Raw genomic sequence first — 19,790 nt, 5'->3', positions numbered from 1 at the left:
AGAAGCTGTCCTGCCTTTCAGTGGTTTATAGTTAAATTTAATACTTTACGTAGTTTCTTCAGTTTAGATTTTAATTACTATGTAGATCTAGTAAAATATGAATTATTGTGTTATCACAAGTATATATATGAGCATTACAGTCTGCAGTGTAATATACATAAAGCAAGATTAATGGTTCAAGTAATTAAATGGAAACTATCTTTAAGAGTAAAAGAAAGGTTTAATATTACCCTTAAGTGTGACTTAAACTCTCACTAAATATTTTTAACTGCAGTAAAAGCATATTAATTGTAAGAGTGACTTCTTTATAAGACGTGATTTCCTAGAGTAAGTTTTTCTAAGAATACAAAGGCTTACTGAAATAATTTCTACTTGTGATTCATTCCATAAAGGACTGAATTTTTTCTTGGTTTTCTTGGTTTTTAAGCTCAGTGATGAAAGGCCCAAACAGTCCAGGATATTTTGTGTGCTGTTGCAATGTATGTATAAACTTAACCTAATTTTAGTAAAAATTACTAATGAAAAGGTCATTGTTGGTTCCATAGCAGTCCACTAGTTATATAATTCTTTTTAAATATTTTCAGTTTGGCTTAATTTTTCTACAATTAAATAGAAGAAACTATTTTACTTTAATTTAATGTCCCACCATCTTTAAATTATTAACTGTCTTACATAAAAGTTACACTAGTTACCTATAATAACTTATTTTTCCCATGCATTACTGGGTTTCCCCCATTTTCTGAATTATGTTTGTGCCACCATCCCCAAAAGCAATGCCTGAACTTTAATTTAGCTACACGTTTGCTTCTCAGTAGCATGACAGGTGGATCTACAGTGAATTTAACAAGAATTTGGTAAGCAACACTTAGAGCACTTAGGGAAGTATATAGAGGTCATCACAAAGAACTTTCCAAATCTCTGTCCCTCCTCTTCTATACCTTCCTTCTCTCTCTCTGTCTCTCTCTCTCACACACACACACACACACAAACATACACACAAAATTTGCTCTTCGTCCTGGAATTCTTTACCAATGTATTTAGTAAGGTAAAACTCAAGAGTGAAAAAATGAAACATTTCTAAAATAGCATGTTGTGGACTATGTATTAAATATAAAATATTTAAGATTTTCATTTTGTGCAGTTTTGAATACATTAAATATGTGAACATTTTGACAGAAAGAACAGAACTATTTCATTTAGTATAAATTACTAGAATTTACAGTTAGCCCTCCCAACATAACTGTGGGGGAGACTGCTGCTGGTGTGTATCTGTGGGGTTATTTTGGAAGCTAAGCTAGGGGCTGGAGTTTAGCTCAGCGGCAGAGCAACTGCCTGGCAAGCGCGAGGTCGTGAGTTCGATTCCCGGAACCAAAAAAAAAAAAAAGAGTGGAAGCTAAGCTAATACAACCCTAATCAGCAGGAAGGCTGTAAGAGGTCTGAGGAATAACTGGGTATTTTACTGTGGAAATACTAGGTATAGAAATTATATCTAAAAAATAAATTAGCTTGTTTCCTCTTTGCTCTTCAAGCAGTATCTGTGATGAAACTAAAGATATGATTTCCTGGGGCTGGGGATTTAGCTCAGCGGCAAAAGCGCCTGCCTGGCAAGCGCAAGGTCGTGAGTTTGGTTCCTGGTACCGGAGAAAAACCAAAAAAAAAAAATAATAATAATAATAATAAAGATATGATTTCCTGTAACAAAATGAGAACTTGGGCTATATGGAAGACTGGGAATGATAGTGTGGTCTCACTTGTGGTTGCTTATTAGCCTTCATTCATTTTATTCACTGGTGGAGTGTTCTTCCAGTTGTGTTAAATAAATGAGTATGATAACCACATTCTGTTTTAATCCTTTAAAAGTGCAGGGATAGAGATATGTAGATAATACAGAGATATATAAATATAGAATATATATGCATATATATTCTATATATGTATGTATATGTGTGCATATACATATATAATATATAAAATTATATAACATATAATTCTGTAATGTATAATTCCATATATATTTGGTTCTAATATATATATATGTATATATATAAAATACAGAGTCCACAAAACATGTATACACACTTCAGGAAAAGAAAAACTTGTATAAATAGTTTAATAATAAATTTAATGAAAAATCATGAAATTAATACAAGTTACTTTGGTCTCTACAATTACAAGAGGTACTCAGTGTGGTGGCCATTACCTTCCAGACATTTATTAGTACCGTGAGCTGCTGCTTGGATAACCTTCAGCACTGAGATTGCTGCACATGCATTTTCAATTTCTTCTCTAAGAGCTGGTAGTGTAGTGGGTTTTCTGTGATATATGACATCCTCTAGGGTCCCCTATATCTGAGTAACACCATCTGCTGAAAACACATCATACTTTTTTTGGAGTGTGTATACATTTTTTGGCAGACCCTGGATATTCCTTTGCATGGTACCTAGAATGGTTTAATCTATGTAAATTTTTAGTTTTTTCCCCCTCTGTTTTCTCTGATACTTTTTGCAAGACCAGTTCATTCTTTGTGATTAAAAGTAATAGCCAAAAAACAAAAAGAAAGAACAGCAGCCTAATTAATTTAGAAATATTTTTGTTCTTCTTGGAATAGTAAATATTAGTCTTTGTAAATGGAAAATCAGAAGTGTATGGAGAATTTTTTCCTAAGTTACTAAACATAGGCATCTTAGACAAAAATATGTAAATTTTGTGTTAGTGACCCCTCATTTTAGCAATGGAATATGAAAGATTTAGCAGTGGATTCCAAAGTCAGAAAAAAATTATACAAGTTACTAAAACAGTTTTAAAAGATAAATCTTACCTAAGCATATTAGGTTTTTTCCTGAAAAATTAAGTAATGGACCTCTGTTGAAAATATAATCTAATTCTGTTGATTAATTTGATTATATGAATTCAGGTATTTGATTACATGACTTCTAATAAACTGTGATATGTATGTGTGATTATATACTGTTTTATCACAGCTTTGTTTCTTCCCTAAATATACTCCTAGAGCAAAGGATTTTATTCTTTTCTCCTTTTTTTTTTTTTACTCACTTTAACACATTATATTTGGTTTATTTGTTATATTTGGTTTCACATTTTACAAAGAAGTAATATCTCTTCAGAAATTTTTAAAGAATTTCTTGTATTCTGTATTTTTTAATACTAGGAATTAAAATTTTTTAATTATTTGCTATATGCTACAATCGCAAAATTCTAGAGTAAGTTTCTAGAAAGAGGCTTATGTAAAAAAATTGTATCCACATCAGATAAAATCAGAAGTGGACACAACAAATCAAACCAAATTATTTTCTTGTAAGCATTAGATAACTTAGCATTCTAAATTGTCACTATTTATGTATACAGTTTCATACAAATGTTAGTTAGTATTTTTATTATTACTTATATCTGTTCTGTGGCATATTTATTTGCCTGGCCATAAAATCAACATGAAAAATACCTCTAGAAGGATACCTTACCTGTGAGATACATTTGTCTCAAGCTGTGTGACTTTTCTAATTGCTGAGACAGAATACCCAACACCCACAAGTTAAAGGAGGAAAGGTTGATTTCGCTCACCACTTGTAGAAGTTCAGTTCATAATCCGCTGGCTCCAAGACAGGATGTCAAGGCAGACAGCATAGCAGAGGAGAAACAGTTTATGGTGGGCAGAAGGTAACAGAGCAACAAGGGAACACCATAGTTCTATCTGTCCCTAGAATAAGGGTTCAGGGCAGGTAGCCTGTACCCTTATCCAGGCTACCTGCCCTTAGTGCAGGTAGCACTCACACCCTTAATCATAGTGCCCTTGATCCTAGCACTGCACCTTGAATCACTCCCAGTATCACATACCCTAGATCAAGCCACCTCTGAGAAAGCCCCACCTATGACTGCAGTTTTGGGGGACATCTAGACACAAGCCATAACATTCCACTCCTGACCCACAAAGACTCATGCACATCCCTTTATGCCAAAGGCATTTAGTCCATCTCTTAAGAGTTTCCAAAATCCTAACAGTTTCAACATTGCTGAGACGTCCAAGTCTAAATTGTCCTCTGAGATTTAAGGTAAACTCTTAGCTACAAGCCCCTGTACAAATAAAAACAATGTTAAACACTTCCAGTAATCAGTGACACAAGATAGACATTTCCCTCCTAAAAGTTACAAACAGGGCGATAGCAAGGAATGGGAAAATGCAAGACCAAAATCCAGCCTGGCAAACATTAATTTCCACAGTTCCACTTCCAGCATCCCTAGAAATCTGTGGCAAATTGTAAACTCCAAAAGGCGGGGGTAGCTTCTGGCACTTCTGTATGTCCTTATGGCACTTCTGGTGGTTGTAGCTTCCATTGCTTCTTTCTTTGGCTGGCTTTTGCTCACTCCTTGTAGCTTTCCATGGATAGTGTACATTCCTGGATTCTCCAGGCTTCTAGGGTCTCTACTTCCCCTTGGCTTCACACTCACAACTTCATACACTGCCTTCTCAAGGGCACACTGCCTGCCTTCCAGGCCTTCTTCTGAAATCTGGGTGAAAGCTTTCCTGACCTCACAACTCCTACATTCTGCATGTGCCTAAAACCAGCACAATATGGATTATAACCAGGTCTGCTGCCAGCTGGAGCAGTAGCCAAGCTTCCTTCTCTCTTTGCTGTAGGATTCTAGCACCTATGAACCAAATCCTGAGGAACAACTTCCCTAGGCTGCCACCATTCTGGAACATGGTGCTCTGAGGCTCTTTTCTCAAAGCAAAATCGTTCACTTTTGCAATTTGGAGACTGCAACAGGTAGAGTCCTGCTGCTTCTTGTGATTCTCTCAAGCCATCTTTTCTAATCTATTTCTTCTCAGCAATCAAGATCTCCTCTGCTCTATCTTTGCAGTCCACAGCTTTCCTGGAGCTTCCCTTCTGGCTAGATTCACAATGTTTTAAATCATTCTGTTGTGCTCTTTGCTCTTGATTCTCAACATAGATCCTGCTAAAAGCCCCCAACCATGCCATGGCCTCAAACATTAGATTGCCTTGAAATTTCTTCTGCCAGATCAGTTTGTCTGCCCACCTTAATTACAGTCTCAGGGAAAGTCCCTGGACACAAGCAAAATCAGACAAACTTTTTGCTAAGCCATAACATACATTTTCTGGAGTCCAACAGCCAATGCAGTCCTTCTTCCCAGCAGAAATCTCCCAAGCCTGGTCTTTACCAGCATCATTTCTGTCACCATTCTAGTCTTCTGAGGTCTGACAAGAACCTCCCAAAAGTATAGCCTAAGATGTTCCAGCTCCACTTTTTCAGCCAGCATTCTAAACCTTTCCTAACTCTTCCCACAAGCAAGTCCCAAAGGTTCCTGAAGCACATGAGCAGGTGCAGTCCACAGCAATGAACCTACGTCTCTTGGTACCAAATTCTGTCTTAGTTACTTTTCTCATTGACAAGACAAAATATTTAGCACCCACCAGTTAAGACAGGAAATGTTTATTTAGCTTACTGTTTGTAGAGGTTTCAGTACATAATCAGCTGGCTCCAAAACAGTGGCATGGCAGACAAGCATTGCAGAGGAGAAATAACTTGTGGTGGGCAGAAGGTAACAGAGCAACAGGGGAACACCAGTAGCTCTTTCTGCCCCTTATATCTTATCCAGGCTACCTACCTTCATACCCTTAATCTTAGTACCCCTGATCCTAGCGTTGCACCATGAATAAATCCCAGTGTCACATACTATAGATGTAGCCATCTCTGAAAAAGCACCACTTATGACTACATGAGGCTTTGGGGGGACATCTTACCACAAGCCATAATTTAGTATCACTAAAAAATTAAGTATCACTATATTTTGATTAAGATAACTGTTTAAACTTGACCTAAAAATAAATACCTAGAGTACTGATTTCCTCCATAGTTAATTTTAAAAGGAATATTCAAAACTAGAGTAAAGTAAGTTTTCTAAGTTTTGCTATATTAATTTGTCATCTAAACATTTGTAAATTAACAAAAAATCAGTAGATCATGAAAAAGACCATAACATTTCAGAAAACTGTTTTTCACTCATAATCTTACATATGAGGTACCTGCTAGACTACTATATATTTGTCTCCCTTTTTTTTTTGAGGATTCGTGATTTCAGTTAAATGCAAAAAAATCTACATATTTCAGCATAATATTATATTTTATCACACAGAAATAAAATTTAATGATTATGACTTAGTATAAAATTGTAAAATTATTTTAAAGGCTTAAAACTTAGATTTTACCGTATTATCTTTTTATGTTTGTTCAAAACCTATTATATCCACTAATATATTTTGATATATAATGTTTTCTCTGCTAAATTAATAAATCATAATTTTCTCAATTACATGAGAAAATGTAAGTACATGATAAAATGTACTCTGCATATTGCTGTCAGAAGTATTATTTTCTAAATGTTGATTTTGTTTATCTGCAGACGGTGGGTTCGGCTACTGTTTGGAAGGGAGTTCCCTCTGCAGGACCTGCTTGTGGTTTGGGATGCCTTATTTGCAGATGGCCTTAGCCTGAGTTTAGTTGACTATATCTTCATAGCCATGCTACTCTACATCCGAGATGCTTGTAAGTTTTAATGACTTTACCTACATTTGACAAGTGGCTTTATTTTTCAAAAATGTTTTGTGTTTTAAATGTACTTCATATTTTATTGACTGATTCACATTTACCTAAATTTTTATAGTAAATATTAAAATTTCAAAGGAAAACATTAAAACTTTTTTGTTAGTCATGTCAAGAAATGTGAGTGATTTTATCTTGAAAGAACTGAAATATTCTTTAAAACTATTTTTCTGAAGACTTTATTCTTGCTTTAGTCTTATACATATTTGTGAAATACATGCAAAACGTCAGTATTTCAGATATGTTTAGAGCTCCACCTTCTGACATATACTGAGTATTTACAGGTATTTATTGTGATGTTGGAGCTGTTTTTATAGTATCAGTGCCTTGCCAATTAAAAACAAAACTATGTATATATATATATAGAGAGAGAGAGAGAGAGAAAGAATATGATTTGCTCCCAGTGAAATTTTAACAAAATTTGTCACTCATTCTACTATAATCGTAGATGTGTTCACATCTCAGTTTTACCTTAGGGTGCTCACCCTAACCAGAAAGCTAATATGTACCTAATACTGTAAAATTTCTCAGCTTGAAGAAAGTTCCAGAGCATGTTTTAAATTTCAAAATGCCTCAAATTATTTTCCTTCTCAGAAAAATAGTCACAGTTCACAAAACAAGATTGTAAGCCAAAATGTAATTAGAAAAGATTGCACCAAGTGCTGTGATTGAATCAGAAAATAGAAAACTATTCTAAAAGTAATACTTTTCAAAAAAACCATATACTATTTGGAGTAGTTCTTAATCATGACTGTTAAATTGCTATATGGGTGTCTTTATTTGTTCATTGAATACCAGTTATGCCAGATGTTCTTGTTGTGCCTCTGGTAATGCTAATATTCCTTAAAATTTTAGATTATACTTTTTAAAATTTCCTCAAAACTGCTTGGAATAAATAAATGACAAGATCACTACATTTTATCCAAAAACCGTAAGATTATTTTCCTGTGCCTGGAAGGTCAGATAGTTTGGGTTTTGATAGACAAAGTAAAAGTTCCTTCTTTTCAGAACCTATAAGAACATGAAAATAATGAGAGAAGACAACTAGAAAATAGAGAAGGATGTTTGGGTAGATATGATTGATACTGGAATTTTGGAAATTTAATATCCAAATTGGATATTATGGATCATTGGATAATTTTGGATATTTAATACTAATTTTGGATATTTAATACCTTTCTTTTTTAGTAAATAAAAAGGAGACCTATCATCTGTAATTCTAGTGTTCTGTGATAATGATATGGGAGAATCACAAATTGAAACACAGCTTAGGCTACTTACTGAGCACTATCTCAAAAAAAAAATGAGAGAGAGATCTGTTGTTAGAAAAAAAAATATTTTTGGATAATTTCATAATACTTCGCATGTCATACTATTGAAAAGTATTCTGACTCTCTGATCTTAAACAATTAACAATTTGCTGTTTTTACAACATTGGCACATCACCCGTATGTAGCTAATTTAATTATCCTGTCTTCTATGCTAAAATCAACTCACTTTGGTGTGTGTATGTTTTTTTTGTTTTTTGGGGGGATTTTTGGTATGGGGAGTTGAATTCAAGACCACGCATTTGCCAGGCAGGCACTGCACCACTGAGCTATATCCCCTCAGATAAATGCTTTTTAATTTCATAAAATATGACAAATTTTGGCAGCTGAAACCCTTATGCATTTTTAATCTTTCCACTGATGATTTTATAAATATGGGCACATGTGGAAAAGTGCAGAAGTAATGAAGTTGTTTATTCATTTCAATTTTGGTTAAATCCTTTAACAGTGGATAGGTATCTCCTAAAGTAGAAAGACTATTTCTTAGGTATTTAAGGTTGCCCCGTCCTAAATTAGCTTACCAACTAGCAGGGAAGAATGATGTAAATCATTTCAAATGAATGTGCCTGATGCTTTGGTTGAGAGGTCAGATACTGTAAAAATTCAAGGAGAGATGTCAGCTGTGAAACTAGAAATAACTTTATAGGTATTGGCAAGCCAAATAAGAGGATTTTTATTCTAGGCAGAAGAAATAACATAGACAAAGGCCGGGAAGTGAGAAGCCTCTTAAAGGACAGCAGTGTGTGTGTGTGTGTGTGTGTGTGTGTGTGTGTGTGTGTGTTTATAAAGTACTAGGACCTGCTAGTACTAGATATTAGCAGAGTACAAAGGGAGGGAGGGAAGGAGGGGAGTGGTTATGAGACTGAAAAAGTGAACAAGTGGAATCATGATGAAAGTGTTTAACCTAAAATTGATAAGAGAATTATTGAAAGATTTAAAGCAGAAGTATGACTACTTTTAAATCATGCTAGCAGTAGTATGGAAAATGAACTTGAAGGAGAAAATACTAGAGCAAGGAGATCAGATAAAAGTTTATGAAAGTAGTCCAGTGGAAAAACAGTGAATTAGAGCAATATTCTGAGCTAAAATTAGCATAGCTTAATATTTAAATATTATAGATGAGGGAAAATGGGAAATCTGGAACAGTCCTCTCTTTGGAGCATTAAATTATTGGATCATTTTGTAGAAAATATAAGGATTAGCAGGTTTTAGATAAACAGACAATTAATTGAATTTTGGCCAGGCTAAGTTTGATATACCTGTAGGAAATCATTGCCTGAATATTTAGAAAATAAAACTCGCTATCAGTATCATAGCTACAGATTTAATTTAACAAACAACAGGTATTTATTAGTTAGCAGCATAAGAATAAATGTGATCTCCTAAGAATCAGATGATACTATCTAGTTTGTTTACAGTAGTCTTAGTTTTCATATGTTCTCCCAGAGTAGTAATTATTAATATTGCACACTTTCACTCACAAAAGCATAATGTTAAGATGATAAAATTTATATACTCAGTCTGCCTAAGTGGATATATACAGAAAGAGAATGTGGGCAACAGTGGAAGTCAGACTTTAGCTCAGAGGCATAGGAAGAGGAAAAGCCAAGCAAGTGTTTGTAATATAAGCTCCAAGACTGTATGGTCTGAGCCAAGAAGGAAAAATGGTACAGTAATATAAGGCAAGGAAAATCCACTCAGATTTGATACTGTGAAGGGACAGTCATTGAATTGTCCTTTGCTGGAGTCAACTTAATAAAGTGGCAGAGCAGAACCTTGGATTACAGCAGATTGAAGAGTAACTTGAAAATTAGGAAGTACAAAAGCTTTTTCTTTAGCTCTTTTTCTTTAGCTCATTCAACTGAAAGGATGATCAAGTAAAAAAAAGTGATGGCATTTGTAATCTTTAAATATGGAGAAAAGACTAGGGAAGAACCATGTAGCAAGATGGTAAATTTAGAGGCAAAGAAAGTTGGATGATTGTCTTTAGAATGAGACTAGTGTATGTTGGAACTTGTAGAGAACTGGTGAAGAGGTTTACTTCACAAGTCAGTCTGAGTTTCTCTGTCAAGAGCCAATACTAGTTTTTTCCCTCCTGTTCCATGGCTGAGGTCTCTGAGCAGAAAAATCATCTTTTTTTAATAACTTTTACTTGCTTATTATTCCATTCTTCACACCTGCTATGCCCTCCGTCATTCTCCAGCTAGAGGTAAGATTTTGTCCATTTTGGTTTCCCTACAGTATATGCCAGAGCAATTGCATAATAAATCATTAAGCAAATGTTTTTTGAGAGATAGTTGAGAAAACAAGGGCTCAGAGGCAATAGTAAACAATGGGAAGACTGGAAGACTGGCTGTGGAGTAGGGATTTTTAAAAAATGGTGCCAATCTTTCAAGGGCACTAGGCTTATTTCAGAAATAGACCTGTTATAGAGGGAAAATACTAAAAGTGGAGAGCCAAGGTCATCCCCTGTGAATGAGGTAGTCTAGGGCCACGGATTTAGGAAGAGTGACTGGTAGGCTTGGAAATATGGCTGACAAGTGTAGGGCAAGTCTGGCGTAAATGCTAACTAAGGTTGTGCTTTTTTCCAGCTGTGCTCAGGACTCAGGTAAGATTAAAGAAAAATAGACTACAGAATGGGTTTCAAATTAGACCAGTCTTCTTTTTAGGACAATCAGATGTACCCTTATGCCGTTACCTAACAAATACCTGTTTGTAAAATTAAATCTGTAGCTCTGACAGCCAAACACCAAAACCTTCAACAACTACAGAAGAGTAAATAAGAAAACAACTTTTATTCAATCATTTATTCAAAGAACCAACCATTCGAAGAGTATATATTGAATTCCTGCTGTTTGCCAGAAATCATGGTACCTAGAAAATAGTGATGAAGAGACATGAAAAATATCTAGATGCACACCATGAACTTCAAAAGAAAATCAAGATAGGACGGAATGGTTTACAAGCAAAATCAGGGATGAGGGTGGTCCTGTACCTTAGCTGTGGAGGTTGCAGGGCCAGGAGTTAGTCCTGGGGGGCTAGATTTAGTGGGAAAGGGAGACAGTATTCCTCAGGAAAGAGGAAAAAACTAGGGGAGCAACAAGAGGGAAAGAGGACACAGAACAGAGTTAATAGGGTAGAATCAATAGGGGGCCAGTACTAATTAGGTGGTTGTAGGCTATGGTCAAGAGTGGGAAAAATTAGACAATTGCTAGCTTCAGCATTCCAAATAAAACTTAGTTTCACTAAGGCCAGCCTGGGCAATTTATTAAGATCTTAGCTGATGCAAAACTTTTGCTGCACATGTGCAAGGCCATGAGTACACTACTCCACAAACATGCATACAAAATGCACAACCCAAAATGAGATAAAGTGTATCAGATTTAACTAATTCTTGACCTATGGTTTTTCCATCACTTGAACTAAAAAAGAGGCAAATCTATGAATCAAGGTTACCATTTAAAAAAAAATAAAAAAGCTTAATGTCCACCAAATATTTTCAGGCTTCATTTCCATGACATTCTGGAGATATGAAAGTAATAGGACTTAGGGTCTATATTGGCCAGATTTTCTGTCCCTGGAACAATATACTGATACCCACAACTTAAGGAGAGTTTTAATATTGGCCCATAGTTTCAGAGGGTTCATTCCATAGTAAGCTGGCTCCAAGGCAAATACATCATACTGGAAGGGGTATGGTAAAGCAAGCTGCTTACTTTGCAGCAGCAGGGAGCAAAATACAAGAGAGGAACAGTGAAGGGAAAGGATCCAGAAACCAAATATAGTACCCAAGATTATACCTTCATGACCCACTCAGGCACACACAGAAGTGTGTTTTACTAATCCCCAAGTATCGACCAAGCCAATCAAATTAACAGTTAATCTTAACCATCATAGGCTCTGATTCTGAGAATATGCCTGAAGTTATTATCTTAGTGTTAATAACTTCCATTAAAAGACTTTAGTTTTTTATATTAAATTATCTCATTTTATTCCCTCAGTAGATAGTAATAGACAAGGTAGAGAAAATTGAGGCCTGTGTGCTTATTTGCTTTCAATTTCAAAGCTGCTGCCAGTGGCACTCCTGGAGCTACATACTATCATTCTGATTTTCCTAATACAGTGTTGTTTCTCCTATACCCACATTCTAACCACTGGAAACTGTCCACATGGATGCTTGGTTATTTACTGGCTTATAATTGGCAGCACTGATTATTTAAAGATGCAAGTTCAAGGCCAGCCTGGGCTGCATAGTGAGGTCAAAGCTAGCCTGAATTACATAGCAAGACCTTGTCTCAAAAAAAATAATTACAACTTCTTGGACCTTTGATTAAAATATTCTTTCTAAGTTATATTAAGCTTGCAAAGTGGTAAGAAAAAAGAACCCAAAATAACAAAAACAAATACATAAACAAAACAGCATAGAGAACAATAAAAATGATACAGAATTTCAAAACATGATGTATGGGGTTAATAATATCCCTTAGTTATTGAGGGCTGATAAGTCCGCAATCTCCTGAATGAGTGTACAGCAAAGGCTAAATAAGAGGAGGCAAATGGAATGATTTCAGGGCTCCAGGAGGATCAAAGCCCTCTCACAGAATTCGAGATTCTCTCAGGGCCAAGACCAAAACTTTCTCTGGGTGGCCCATATTTATCAGAAGAAGGGAGGGAAATACTCAAGAAGGGCAGAACTACTCAAGGACTTCTCTAAATAAGGTATTAAATTAATCCACTGAAGAATGAGATGCCTGAGGCTATAGTGTTTATCTAATTGAGATCTGATACAGGTGTCCTTGGCTGTGATCTTGTCTTATCCTTTAAGGCTTTCTGGTTTCATCCACCAGTACAGGTTTTAGTAGGGACTAGTGACTCACAGAGGTTCACTTACTATGAGTCCACCATTTCCAGATAAGGAGCCTAGGCTTTGGACAGATTTACAAGTGAACATTAAAAGCCAGTTGGTTAATTTAAGTCCTGCTCAGGTCTGCTTCATAGTGGTCTCCATCAATGGTGATAGGATATTAACAATGGTTGTTATATTACATAATGTCATCTTCAAAATAGTTGCACATATAACCAGATATAGACAGGCAAGACTGATCAAACAATTACTCATTAACAATTCCTTTCAATAAAGCAACAGATATTAGTAGTCCAATTATCCTAGCTATCCTGTGTATATAGATACATATTTTTTTCTCTACCTTCTTTTTCCTCTCCCCTCCTTCATCCCAGCTGCTCCTTCCCATTTGAGCAGTTTCTTTTCCCTTTTACAATATCTATTGTGCCTTTCAGATTTTATTTACTCTTTCAGGTTCTTATAATAGGGAGGAAATACAATGTTTACACATGTGAATCTCATTTATTTCACTTATGTGTAGGGTCTCTAGCTGCATCCATTTACCTATAAAAGCCTCTAATTTATCTTTCTTTATAGCTGAGTAATACTCCATTGTATAAAAATACCACATCTTTTTTATCCATTCCCCAGTTGATGGACATTTGGGTTGTTTCCAAGATTTAACTATTAACAAATTGCGCTGCTATAAACATGGGTGCACATATATCACTGTGGTATGATGTTTTCAGTTCTTCTGGAAAAATACCCAGGAGGGGTTGAGTGGGACCTCTAATCAGAGGAATCTCAGAACTGCTTTCCATAGTGCTTGCACCAGTCTACATTCCCACCAACAGTGCAGAAGAGTTCCTTTTTCCCCACAGCCCCTTCAGCATTTGTTATGGGTTGACTTCTTGATGACAGCGATACTTTCTGGGGTGAGATGGAATCCCAATGTTGTTTTAATTTGCATTTCTTGAATGACTAATGACATTGAATATTTTTGCATGAATTTATTTGCCATTTGTATTTCTTCATGTGAGAAGTGAGTATTCATCTCAGATGCCCATTCTTGGATTGGATCTTTGAATTTGGGGGGCCTGATTTTCTTTCATTCTTTTTATTGTTTTTTGTTTTGTTTTGTTTTGGGTTTTGTTGTCTTTTTGAGACAGGGTCTCCCTATGCAGTTCAGGCTGGCCTTGAGCTCACTTTGTAGCCCAGGCTGGTCTCAAACTCACAATGATCCTCCTGCCTCAGCCTCCCAAGTGCTGGAATTACAGGGGTGCACCACCACGCCCAGCTTTAATTCTTTATATGTTCTAGACAGGAGTCCTTTGTCTGAAGGACAGTTGGCTAAAATTTTTTTCCCAATTTGTGGGTTTTCTTTTCACCCTGTGGGTGATTCCTTTTGATGTACAAAAACTTTTCAATAAGATAACTTCCCAGTTTTTAATTCTTTGAAGTATTTCCCTTGCAATTTTGTTTTTGTTCATGAACTCTCTACCTGCTCCTATGTCTTCAAGAATTCCACCAACTTTCTCTTCCAATACAGCTAGTGTTTCTGTTTTGATATTGAGATTGTTAAGCCATTTTGACTTTATTTTTGTGCATGGTGATAGGCTTGGATCTGGTTCAGCATGTGGAAAGCCAGTTTTGCCAGCACCATGTCTTAAAGAGGCTATCTTTCTTCCAGTGAACACGTTTGGCCCCCTTTGTCAAAGGTAAGGTGGCTGAGTGTCTTTGTGGTTGTGTCTGCATCATCTACTCTGTTCCATTGATCTTCGGGTCTGTGTTTTGCCAATACCATGCTGATTTTATCACGGTAGCTTTGTAGTATAATTTCTAGTCAGGGATTGTGATACATCCTGCCTTGCCTTTGATTCCCAGGATTGCTTTTGCTATTCTAGGTCTCTTCTGGTTCCAGGTGAAGTTTTGGAATATTTTTTCTAGGTCTGTGAGGTATACCAATGGTATTTTCATCAGAATTGCATTGAATCTGTACAACAGTTTTGGAAGTATGGCCATTTTCAAAATGTTGGTTCTTCCAATCCATGAGCAAGGAATATCCTTCCATTTTTTGAAATCCTCTTCAATCCCCTTTTTCAGAGTAATTAATTTTCACTGTATAGATCTTTTATTTCTTTTGTTAGATTAATTCCTAAGTATTTCAATTTCTTGGATGCTGTTGTGAAAGGTATGGTTTGCCTTATTTCTCTCTCAGTATGTTTATTGTTTGTGTGTAGGAATGCTATTATCTTTGAATGTTGACTTTGTATCCAGCTATGCTACTGAATTTGTTGATTAATTCCAGGAGCCTTTTGGTGGAGTTTTTGGGGTCTTCCATGTAGAGTATCACGTCATCTGCAAATAGTGATGATTTCACTTGTTCCTTTCCTATCTTTATTCCCTTTATTTCTGTCTTTTCTCTACTTGCTGTGCCTGTTTCCAGAAGTATATTAAATAGGAGTAGCGACAGTGAACATCCTTGTCTTATTCTTGATTTTAAAGTGAAAGCTTTTAGTTTTTGTCCATTTAGTATGATGTTGGCTGTTGGTTTGTCATAGATGGCTTTTATCAGATTGAGGTAAAGTCCATCTCTGCCAATTTTCTGTAGGGTTTTTATCATGAATGAGTGTTTGATTTTATCACAAACTTTTTCTGCATCTATTGAGATGATCATGTGATTCTTGTTTTTAACTCTGTTGATACAGTGTATTACATTGATTGATTTTTGTATATTGAACCATCCCTGCATTCCTGGGATGAATCCCACTTGGTCATGGTGTATTACCTTCTTGCTGATTTGCGGCACTCTATTAGCTAGTATTTTGTTGAGAATTTTTGCATCTATGTTCATTAGGGAGATTGGCCTGTAGTTCTCTTTTTTGGTTAGTTCTGGTTTGGGTATCAGGGTAATACTTGCCTCCAGGAATGAGTTTGGGAGAATTGCTTCCCTTTCTATTTCTTTAAAGAGTTTGAAAAGAATTGGTATTAAATCTTCTCTAAATTTCTTGTAGAATTCAGCTGTGAATCCATCAGGACCTAGGCCTGTCTTTTGTTGATAAATTTTTCATTACATTTTCAATTTCACTGGCTGATACTGGGTTATCTGAGATTTTTATATCTTCTTGATTCAGCTTTGGTAATTCATATGTATCTAGGAATCTGTCCATTTCTTCTGTGTTTCCTATTCAATGAGAGTAAAAATTTCCAAAGTAGGTATTGACAAGCTTCTGAATTTCTATAGAATCTGTAGTGATATCACCCCTTTCATTCCTTATTGCATGGATTTGAGTTTTTTCTTTACTTTTCCTGGTAAGGTTGGCTAGGGTTTTATCAATTTTATTTATTTTTCAAAGAACCAACTCTTTCATTCATTAATTCTTTGTATTATTTTTTTAGTTTCAATTGAGTTCATTTCTCCTCTGGTCTGTACAGTTTCCTCCCTTCTTTGAGCTTTGGGCTTAACTTGCTGTTCTTTTTCTAGAAGTTTGAGGTGTAACATAAGGTTGTTTATTTGTGTTCCTTCTGTTTTTCTGATGTGGGAATCCACTGCTATAAATTTCCCTCTGAGGACTGCTTTCATTGCATCCCACAGGTTCTGGTAGCTTGTATCTGCATTTTTGTTTGATTGTAAATAGTGTTTAATTTCTACTTTAATTTCTTCTGTGACCCATTGGTTGTTCGGGATGGTGTTATTTAATTTCCATGTGTTTATGGAGCTTTTGTGATTTCTTTTATCATTTATTTCCAGTTTCATTGCTGTATGGTCCGATAATATGTGTAGGATAGTTTCAATTCCTTTGCATTTACTTAAGCATGTTCTATGTACTAGCATGTGGTCCGTTTTAGAGAATGTCTCATGCACTACTGAGAATAATATGTATTCTGCTGTTGTTGGGTAGAATACTCTGTAAAGGGCTACTAAGTTCTTTAGTTCACACATTTGGTTTAGTTGAAAACATCACTAGTGCTAATTGTGCACTTTTTCCTGAATGTTGTAGACCATTAACAGTTTCTTTTCAGAGCATGTAACATTTGTTGAATGTCTTTTGTGTATGAGACACCTTACAAGGCAGTTGCACCTTGGCATTATTTTCAGTGAAGGAAAATAAATTATGAGAAGGCTGTAGGGTTTCCTTTTTTTTAGCTTATTTTTATTTCATGTTTAAGTTATTATTTGTTCTGTGCACCAATTTACAGCTAACTGTAAGAATTATAGGTTGATTTCTTAATGCTAGCCATTCTTACTGGGGTAAGGTGGAATCTCAATGTTGTTTTTGTTTTGTTTTGTTTTGTTTTGGTTTTGGGTTTTCTCCGGTACCGGGAACTGAACTCACAACCTTGCGCTTGCCAGGCAGGCGCTTTTGCCACTGAGCTAAATCCCCAGCCCTTCAATGTTGTTTTAATTTGCATTTCTCAAATGACTAATGATGTTGAACATTTTCTCATGTATTTATTTGCCATTCGTATTTCATTATCTGAGAAGTGTGTATTCATCTCAGCTGCCCATTTTTGGATTGGGTCTTTGAATTTTAGGGGGCTGATATTTTTTAATTCTTTATATGTTCTGGATAGAAGCCCTTTGTCTGAGGGACAGTCAGCTAAAATTTTTTCCAAGTTTGTGGGTTTTCTTTTTATTCTGCTGGTGATTTCTTTAGATGTGCAGAAACTTTTCGGTAGGATGAGATCCCAGTTGTTGATTCTTTGAAGTGTTTCACATACAGTTTGGTTTTTGTTCATGCATGTTAGGATGCAGTTTGGGCACTCATCTCTAAAAAGGTTCGCCATCACTGCTATAAGTGCTTAAGAAGCTATTTTTATTTTAACTCATATTGCTTTAAACTTTCTCCAGTCACATTCTCTGCTTATCTATTACAGATTTTACTATTTTTTTAACATTGTTTCTACTTAGGAAACTATACAAACCAACTCCTTTGGACCACTTCAGAGTAAGTGTAGGCCTCTTAAGAAGAGATAGGAATATTCATCAACAAAGAATTATTCAAAACAAGGAAATGTATTGCACCAGTGCCATCTTTACAGAAACTGTAGGGTAAAGTAAGCATTATTGTTTTGTCAACCAAACATGAGCGGCAGAAAAACTAAAAAATAAAGAATTAATTCAAAAATAATAATGATTGCAACCTGGGATTGCATGCTGTGGTCGACCATAGGCACATAGAAGGGACTGTGACAAGGGTAAGCTTTTAAAGCAAGCAAGAGAAGTCCATGTAGGCTGTTTTTGAAACAAAGACCATGGCTACAGGACTTAGCAAAGTCAGTGGTGCTTGTTCTTTGGTAGTACTGGCTGTTGCTCAGGGAGTCTTCATAGCAGTGGCTTAACTGAAAAGTTCTTTTTGGGAAAGTTCTTTATGGGAGTTCCCTTTACGGGCAAACAGGCAAGAAGGTCCTTCTTTGGTACCCTTCAGCTGCACTTTGTTGCAGTGTGACATGACTCGAGTTTTCACAGCCTCTGTTCTATAAATGGGAAGATAAAGTGTCAGAAGAAGTAATCAGCTTGCTTAAGCTCACACGTTTAATAACATAGTATTATTGTTCCTGTCCCTCCAAATAAATTTCTGTCTATATCAGGCTGTTCTATATAGTGGGTTATACTGACCTTCTAAGCTATTTTAAACTGCCGCAAAATAATAGTAATGCAAAGTGACTCTGCTACTGATAGTCACACCCATTATGTCTCTTGACTTGTACAACAGTGTCCTTTCAGAGCACAACCTTATATTTGTAGAATATGTATCCTGAAGCTAGTATTCAGAATTTCAAATCCTGCTCCAACAGAAATCACTGTATATATCTGAGCAAATGACTTTATCTCTCCAAGTATCAACTGTCACATGTATAAAATATGAATAACAGTTGTACCTTTATAATAAGATTGTCATAGCAATTAATTTAAATTAAATAATATAGATAAACAGCAGAGGACATGGCTTCAAGTCTTCAGTAATTCGTTGTCATTTTAGTAGAAATAGTAGTAATAACTGCTTAATATAACATCTCTTCCTTTCTGTACTTTGATTTCCTTCAGAGCAAGGCCTTTTTTTTGTTTATCTCTACATCTTTTCTTACCTTAGAGCTTGTCATGAAATAAGTACTCAGCTAATAATTATTGGATTGAATGAAAGAGGCAATTTTTTAAAACCAGAAAGTTGTTTTCCAAAAGAGTAAGCTTAAGCTCACAGAGGTTGCCCACAGGTTTTAAACAGCTGCTGTACATCTGTCACATCACTTATATCATTTTAGGCAACTTTGTGAAATGCTCAAATGGGGCCGTGGGATTCAAACCCATTTCTTACAGCACTGAGCCCAGAACCCTATCCACAAAACCCTTTTGCTTCTCTTATAGCATATAAGAATTCTTCCTTAGCCAGGTATTAATATATATGACCACTATAGTATTTTTGGAAAATAATTATTTTTGAATTATGTGATGAATTAGATTTTATTTACTTGCTAGCTCTCAAAGAATACTGTACATGAAAACAGTATACCATTCTATCCTAGTTTCTGGATATATAGCGAAAAAAAGGACAACAGGTAAGTGAGTGTGAATATGGAAAAAATGAACAAATAAGTGTCTGAATAGATACAGAAAGGGTAGGATAAGCGAGTGCTTTACAAATGAAAGCAGATGTAAGAAATTAGAAGCTGTCAGATCAGCAACAGAAATGAAGATGATAAAGTGGTTCTTCCCATAGATCATAATTACTCGTTTTGCCCAGGCCCGTCTCTCTTCTCCATATTGCTCAGGGAACAAGGGGAGAAAACCTAAGAGTCAAAGGTATTTCTCATTACAAATAATTGTTTATATTTTGACTTGCATTGGTTTTTTTTATCAATCCCCCTCATGGAACATTTTTCAAGTAATTAATAAAAAAGATTCCATTATTACTACAGGAAGTTGTAACTGAAAGTTCCTTCAAAATCAATGTTGTGAGCCGTCAGGAAGGCTCACAAAA

General features: G+C 35.6%; 1 protein-coding gene across 4 annotated transcripts in view; it reads left to right on the top strand.

Moving 5' to 3' along the window:
• The window catches only part of Tbc1d5 (TBC1 domain family, member 5), a 554,846-nt gene that overhangs the window by 403,720 nt on the left and 131,336 nt on the right, over positions 1 to 19,790 (top strand). For all 4 annotated transcript variants that reach the window (XM_005387456.2, XM_013515658.1, XM_013515660.1 and 1 more), the window contains one exon: positions 6,440 to 6,582. In XM_005387456.2, the coding sequence (XP_005387513.1) occupies positions 6,440 to 6,582 (143 nt within the window). The remainder of the gene's footprint in view (positions 1 to 6,439; positions 6,583 to 19,790) is intronic.

The sequence above is a fragment of the Chinchilla lanigera genome, unplaced genomic scaffold (assembly GCF_000276665.1).
Source record: "Chinchilla lanigera isolate Chin_1 unplaced genomic scaffold, ChiLan1.0 scaffold00029, whole genome shotgun sequence".
In the NCBI taxonomy this organism is placed as follows: Eukaryota; Metazoa; Chordata; class Mammalia; order Rodentia; family Chinchillidae; genus Chinchilla; species Chinchilla lanigera.
Note: the sequence above shows the minus strand (reverse complement) of the source record. Positions and strands in the feature narration are given on the sequence as shown.